We start from the raw sequence: 7,711 nt of genomic DNA, 5'->3' as shown, positions 1-7,711 counted from the left end.
GTTAGAGACCGGAAGCACACGCCACGTGATGAAATAAGAAAAAGAAGGAAGAGAAATGACAATGACCCATCATTCAATTCGGAAAAGTCATTAATGGGTTTGGTCCCTTCCGGTTTGGTGTTTACTTTTCCAACAAGGGAAGGCGCTAATGAAGGGAGGCGAGAGGGGGGGACACGCCAGAAGGGAATGAGGGAATATCCCGCATCGCTATTCCCTTCCGCGAACGCACGCGAGCGAGATGGATCGTGGTGTGAAATCGGGGACGGGGGCTGGTTGCTTTTCGGCCCGCCTGATCGATTTCTTTAATTTATAATTTTTTTGTGCGCTCGCGGATTTCGTGTATGGCCCGGACACGACAGCACGGGATGGCGTAGCGATCCCAGAAATCGTTCCCTTGTTCCCGCAGCGGTTTCCCTTTCCTTACTTTTCTCTCGGTTTTACGATTCGCGAGAAGGCGACGACGACATCGACATCGACTTCAGTTTTTTTTTTCTCTCGACGACGCCCTCCGTCCGTTCAACCTTCCACCCCACCCCCAACCTCCTCTCTCTGTCTCTCTCTCTCGCTCTCGCTTGCTCGCGGGGCTCGGCCATTCAGCTGCGGAGGCTCCCGGAATCTCGACCTCGCCTTCCCTGGTCTTGGGTCTCAGGTGACACCTCATCTCTCTTTCTCTGTGTGTGTTCGTTTGCGGAAGTGGGTCGAATTGGGTTCGTGGCTTGAGGGTGTTGGACCATTTCTCGCGTGCTGTCTCTCGGCTACCCATCTGCTGAATGTTTCGAGGGTTTTGGATTGTAGCGTCTTGGTTCGTCGCGTGAGTTGTGGGGTGAATTGGATTGGATTGATCGGTGGGGTTTGGGTGGAATTGGTGAGTTCCAGTCGGGTGGTTGGGCTTGAGGGTGCGTTTGTTTTGTTTTTTTTTTCTTCCTTAGTGGGGATGAAATCGTGGGTTCTTGGCGTCATTGGCTGTGCATCGGTTGTTCTGTGAGGTGCATGAGTTAGGAACTTAAAGGGTGCTGATGGAATTGTGGAAAAGACTGAGACTTGGATGAGTTCAACATGGAATCGATCTTGCTGTTGTAATTTTTGAACCGAAATCGATTGGTTGAACCCCACCTGAATTGGGATGTTTGTTTATGAGAGTCATCGGATGTGAGCATCGGGTGCTTCCTCATTCACCTTCAGCTTCTTCTTCTTTTTTCTTTTTAATGACACTGAACTCTGATGGTGGGCACCGCTTGTGAAATTCTTTGCTGAAAGCATGACCCATCGTAACCTGTTTGATTGTCTAATTCGTGAGGATGAAATAGAGAAAGGATGAAATAGAGAAACCTCCTGTTAGTTTGCCTTGAAGCTGATTAAGCCGTTAAAATTTATAGAGTATATACACAGGTATACCAATTCTCATATGAAATTACATGTTGCTACCCGTAGCACAGACATGAAGACGTTAAGCCTTTCTAGCAGAAATTTTCTCCTATTGAAAGCTTTAATAAATGAAAGATATTATTGCTGGCCGGACTTTTGCAATAATGTGGTGTAGTAGGCTATTTGCAATTGATGTCTGTAGAATTGGCTTATAGCAAAGCGGGAAATCCTCATTGGAAGTTGGAGACTGTTGATTGGGTGAGATTGTTTCCAAGATCTAGTTTTCTTCCTTGAGACGTAGGTTGGAGCCCCCCGTGCATGGAGTAGTTTAATGCAATCATGGAGCTTGTCTAGATCCAATATTGCTTAAATTGGTGATGGGAGCTCTTGTATATTGATTAAAGTGGCCAAAACCTTTAGTTGTTCCAGGGGCTGCCAAACTGTGTTGCTGCCTATGAGAATTCTGGGACTAAAAACTTCGTATAATTGCTTTTGGATAGAGTCTGGTGTCTATATCTGTGAAGGAGTCATTTGCTACTAAAATAAAGTTTCAGACTTTGTTATCAGACTCTTGTTAAAAAAATGTATAAGAATATTGGATACGGAAGAACGAGTTAAAGTGGTGCAGTAAATGCTGGAAATACGGCATCAAGGTTTAATTTTCATTGTTTCACCCATTATCATGTTTACCTGTGAAAATTTTGCAATTGACAGCCACTGTGATATAGCTTACAAGAATTATGACTCTCTGTAGTGGTTACAAGTTGCTGAAGCTAGGTGATGGTCGTTGTTCCCGCCATAATATAGAGGCTAGCAGAGCTATTTGTCTGTTCACTGTTGTCATAATCTTGCATTGGACCTTATAATCACTTCCGGCCACATTTAAGCCTGGAGAATGTGTCTGTGATTTCTGATGACTGCTACAGCACAATCATGATTCTTTAATATTGAGCTGCTTCTTTTCACAGCTCTCTAATGGCCAATTTTGTTTGCATTTTCTTTAATTAACAGTCAAAGGAAGCGCCTTTAGGTATTGGAAAATAAAGACAGTGAAGAACAATTACTTGTCAGAAGCAAGGCAGTTTCCTGAAGATTAGCCACCCAAGTTGTGAAGGCAATCAGACTGACAAACTAAAGCTGGTAAATTACTTCGCTTTGGGAGAGAACTTCTAATTAGGTGATATTGAGTTTCTTGTCCTAGAAGTTCCTTTCCAAGCTATGCAGTGGAAAAATACCTCATCAGTGAATGTTTTTGAGTACTAGGTGATCGTGGGGCTAAACGCAATTTTTGGAGTGAAATTTAATGGACAATAATAATTGCATGGCATTTCATTTTTTGAACACTTGATCCTTTGGTATAACATACGTTGCTGGTTGTCTAAATGAATTTGTGCCATGATGCCTAAGCATGCCTATTACTTTTCCCAAAATGCTAAGTCAACTAACAGTTTCATAGCTATTTTTTAGAGCCTTCATTTCTAGTTTATGTAATCATTGTATTGTACTTGATCTTTCTTCTATCTTTTCTTTTATCCATGGGACTACATATCCAGTTTGTCATGGGTGATCTTGAATTTGGTACACCACATCTTCTTTGGTAAAAACAACTGAAGTTTGTTGACAATAATATCCAGCTTGATGATTAGTGTGTTGTGTATGTTAGTGCTTGGATATAATCTAAGAAATTTAGATTTTCTGACTTCTCCGTGTGCTCAATTTCTTCTTGTCTTAGCTTCCTTTTTTTTTTTGGCATTCGACATTCTGTCACACTTTTCAATAGAATCTGGATTTTTCTGTTGGCGGAAGTTGACATGTTACTTTTCTGGTAGTTTTTGACAATTAAGGTCTTTTGATATTTGCTATGCAATTGGAAAATGAGATGGGCAAGTCTGTGGTGATGCAGTTAAGTAGCATAAACCAATGTGCCGTGTCAAGTAGCTACTAATATTGATCTTAAGTGCTGTGTTTGGTCCTGATTAAGGATGATTATTCACTTTGTTCTTTGCCTCTTTCCTTCTTACCAGATACTGCCTTATAATAAAATAAGGGAGTTGATGTTTACTGAATGTATTGTACCTTTGTCTGATGAAATTGACCTTCCTTCTCTCGTTTAAAGCAGATTCGATGTCCTTGAAATTGATGTATCAGAAGTGGATCTTCCATCTTAGTTTGAGTTCTACTATTGATTGCCAACTTTCTGAATCAGCATAGAACTTGCGTAGAGTTCCTCAGAATGATAATACTTGTTCGTGTATTTAAAGGATGCTCTAATCATAAACTTTCGGATCAATTTGGCTACATTTCCAGCAATAGAATTTTTTTTTTTTTTAATTTTATCTATAGCAATTGAAAATTTAAGGAGCTGTTTGTTATCTAAGGTTTCCAAAGTTAATGCTTCATATGATATACTATCATTTCGGCTCTACTTTCCCAGTAGCAGAAAATACATCTACCTGGTCAGTTATCCATGGATTATTTAAGTTGCATTGATGGACATTTGGCTCTGTTTTTTTCTTCCCCCCTCTGGATTTAGAATGTAAACGATACTGGGAATGAAAATGCCGTTTCTGTATTATTCGAAATAAACAAGAAACATGATAGGTGTCCAAGTCCTTGGATTGGCATACTCTATGAATGAACCTCCCACATGCATATCACGAGTACAATTGTGATTTATGATCTAAAGCATGTCAAGCACCGTGGTTTAAATTTGCGGATAAGGCGTTTTCTCTCTGCAAGATATTAACTTTCTGTTTTCACTCCTATGACAGCAGCTGATCCCAATTCATTTATCGGAGAATAGAAATTAGGAAACTTTTTTTGTCGGACTCAATAGATTTAATATCATTGTCTTCTCATGCATTCATCAGATAGCAAGTTATATGTCTCACTGTATTCTATATGCCCATTATGGGAGGCACTTATAAGTTGCCAGCTTGAATATGTATGAAAAGTATTTCCTTTGCACTATCACTGGTCTATAAGTTCCACGTATTGGTTTTGCTTCTAAATATATTCAGCATATTGGTTCCTCTTTCATCATCGCATGCAGATATGGTATACTCCCTGCAAATTAGCAGATGATTCAAATTAATATTCTCACATGCTTCTTTTCTGAAATGCTTCAACAACGTCTCCTTTGTCAAATTCTTAATTGTTCTCTAATGAAGAATAATGATTTCTTTGTGGAGTGATCACTTAAAAACATTGTTGTCAGACTTCAGGCCAGCAAACTTCATATATACCACTGAGAGACTGCCAAAGACAACATTTCTATTTATGTCCTTCTGATCATCAATTATTTTGGAGAGTGTAGTATTGTTTAAAATGGGTCTGAATAGTATGTTTATGACAGTGAGAAAGAACAAGTTTTAAGGTTTAATTTCGTGCATGGTGCATCCGGTGCCCTAGACTCATGCTCTTTCTTTTTGGCTGAAGTGATTCTAGTAATAAACTTGAATTGTGTTTCATCCAGCTTTTGTGGAAATGGCTAAATAATTGAGACATGATTACAGTGATCTCAAAAACAAGGTGTTTGTGTAGATTCTGTTTCAGAAACAGTTGTTAAAACAGTTTGCCACACCAGCTTGAATTTCTTGTTTCAGAAACAAGCATAAATGCTCAGTAGATTCGTTGAACATTTTTTTTTTTTTTCTATCGATTAAGTTCTTACAAGTAAGTACCATGCCTGTAGCATTTGGAGAATTCACGGAAGTGTCAAAAAAGGCATTGAAGCTAAAGCAAAGTAGTAGTTATGGTACCTCATGTTATCGGAGTCTCTCTTTATGTGTCTAATTTAGTTATATTGAAGGTTAAATAGGATTCTTGAGACAAACAGGAAAATCATCTATTTATGACATGGGGGATTTCTTTCAGTGAGCGCTTGATTTCATTTAAAGTGATGAGTAAGGAAGAATGCTTTTGCTCTCTGTTCTATGGTTTTGGAAGACATTCATGACTTACACTAGAAAATAGCTACATCTGTTGAAATACTTTCCTTGGTTGCTCACATGCGTGCCATTCTTCTACATCTGGGAAAATCTGAAATTGGAGCGAAATGGGTTGTTATTCTTCTTATTTGTACAAAATAGACTAACTGGGTATTGGCACTTGATCATGGCCCTGCCGGCCCTGCTCAATCCTGAGACTAGGCCACTAGTGGGCTACGCCATTTTAGTTGCATATGGACTTTACCACATTAAAATACCCAGCTGTCTCACCTACTTAAAAAAGTTTAATATCTTTATTTCCCAATATCATTTGCTCAGTAGTTTCTATTTAGCTATGCATTAAATTAGGTTGATTGTTACTTTCAAGGTGATATTTTCTTTCTTATTCATAAGTCTGTTCCATATATGCTAGATGAGAAGCTGAATTGCCAAATTAATTAACTGCTTGGTGATCTGAATATGATTAATCAGAAAGATTTTTCTGTTATTTTACTATCTGTTCAGTGATTTAGTCATTGGCATAGTTTATCCTTTCATTGCATGTTTGGTATTATTAACTTTGTTGAAGAATAAGAACCCTTCCAATTGCTCAAGTCAATTGCAATATGATGGCTATACTGTCCTTTTGAAGTGATATTCTCCAATTATCTGTACAAATTGCTGTGCTTTAGCCAATGCACGGATGGATTTATACTTTTTTGCTCATTTGGACTTTGATTTTGTAATCTGATTGGTCAATGTCATGCTTTCTGACAGATCACTTGGAAGTTCCTCTAATCTTGCAATAAATCTGGGGAGTGGAATAACCACTGACGGATGAAACATTGTATATTATGTCTGGACTGATTGAAGGCCTTCCGGACGCTGTTGCACTGAGGTGCCTTGCACGTGTTCCTTTTCACCTCCACCCAACACTGGAACTCGTTTCTCGGTCTTGGAAAGCTGCCATACGTAGTCCTGAACTTTTCAAGGCCCGGCAAGAAGTTGGCTCTGCAGAAGACTTGCTGTGTGTATGTGCTTTTGACCCAGAGAATTTATGGCAACTCTATGACCCTCTCCGAGACCTTTGGATTACTCTTCCTGTTCTTCCATCAAAAATCAGGCACCTATCCCATTTTGGCACAGTCTCCACTGCTGGGAAGTTATTTGTGATTGGTGGTGGCAGTGATGCAGTTGATCCACAGACTGGTGACCAAGATGGAAGCTTTGCCACCAATGAAGTGTGGTCGTATGATCCAGTTACAAGGCAGTGGGCTTCGCATGCTTCCATGCTTGTACCTCGTGCTATGTTTGCTTGTTGTGCTTTGAATGGAAAAATTGTCGTTGCCGGTGGATTTACCAGCTGTCGGAAATCAATTTCCCAAGCTGAGATGTACGATCCTGATAAAGACTTATGGGTCCAGATACCTGACCTCCACCGGACCCACAATTCAGCGTGCTCAGGTATGGTGATCGAGGGAAAAGTGCATGTACTGCATAAGGGGCTGTCCACTGTGCAAGTCTTGGACCATGTGGCTCTGGAATGGACCGTAAAGGATTACAGTGGGCTACCCCAAGGTCCAATGGCTGTAGTTCAGGGTTCACTCTATGTTATGAGCCAATCGTTCATTTGTAAGCTAGATGGGAATGAGAGGAAGCCCACAGTCTCTGCCCATGAGTTCCGAAGGAGAATTGGGTTCGCCATGATTGGGTTGAGGGATGAAATTTATGTGATCGGAGGGGTTATTGGTCCCGACAGATGGAATTGGGACATTAAACCACTCTCCGATGTGGATGTTCTTACAATTGGGAGCGAGAGGCCAGCTTGGCGACAGGCGGCTCCGATGAGTCGGTGCCGTGGTACTATTCTCGGGTGTGCGCTGTTTAGAGTTTAGGTGAAGGTTGTAATATTTTTTTTTCTTTCCCTTTTTTGGCAGATGGATGAAATGTAAGAGGGTAGCACTCTTGTGGTTGTAGCGTTTGGTTTCTCATTGAACACAGGAGTGTCCTTTTGCCCGTCTCTTCATGTGTTTGTGAACCGTGAAATTCTTTTGGGTCGTCTATGTTGTTTCATCTGTTGAAAAGCTGGAGTATGCTGTTTGACTGATACAAATTTGAATACCAGTGAAGCAGGCAAGAATTTGGTCACTCTTGGATCTTGACCCTTGTGAAGGGAACTAATTTTGTTGCATGTTTTGGCTGATCAAGGCGAAAACCTTCTGATATGTTACTGTGCATTTGAAGCCACTGGTGAAATTATAGGCCAAAGATGATACGAAATAAGTGGTTTTTCCATAAGACGAGAGAGAAATTTTACTTAGGCAATGGCACCGGAGGACAATGACCTATGATCGAATGCTTGTACAGATTATTTGATGTTTGATTATTAAGATCCTGGATTTGTGCGCTTTGAGGTG

General features: G+C 40.3%; 1 protein-coding gene across 2 annotated transcripts; it reads left to right on the top strand.

Moving 5' to 3' along the window:
* The first annotated feature begins 226 nt into the window (after window positions 1–226).
* On the top strand, window positions 227–7,442 carry LOC104428872 (F-box/kelch-repeat protein SKIP30). Of its 2 annotated transcripts, none has more exons than XM_039300747.1 (3): window positions 227–649; window positions 2,377–2,542; window positions 6,072–7,442. In XM_039300747.1, exon 3 carries the CDS (start codon window positions 6,149–6,151, stop codon window positions 7,187–7,189), a length of 1,041 nt encoding a protein of 346 aa, XP_039156681.1. In that variant the 5' UTR covers window positions 227–649; window positions 2,377–2,542; window positions 6,072–6,148; the 3' UTR covers window positions 7,190–7,442. The 2 variants fall into 2 exon arrangements, with proteins under 2 accessions (XP_039156681.1, XP_010040100.2); XM_010041798.3 differs by having other exon boundaries at window positions 228–649; window positions 2,377–2,505.
* Window positions 7,443–7,711: the final 269 nt, after the last annotated feature.

Source organism: Eucalyptus grandis, chromosome 8 (assembly GCF_016545825.1).
Source record: "Eucalyptus grandis isolate ANBG69807.140 chromosome 8, ASM1654582v1, whole genome shotgun sequence".
Lineage (NCBI taxonomy): Eukaryota > Viridiplantae > Streptophyta > Magnoliopsida > Myrtales > Myrtaceae > Eucalyptus > Eucalyptus grandis.
The sequence above is the reverse complement of the archived record's forward strand: the minus strand, read 5'-3'. Positions and strand labels throughout refer to the sequence as shown.

Coding starts and splice junctions, on each gene's coding strand:
- LOC104428872 (XM_039300747.1), top strand. CDS start 6,149: ATGTCTGGACTGATTGAAGGCCTTCCGGACGCTGTTGCACTGAGGTGC.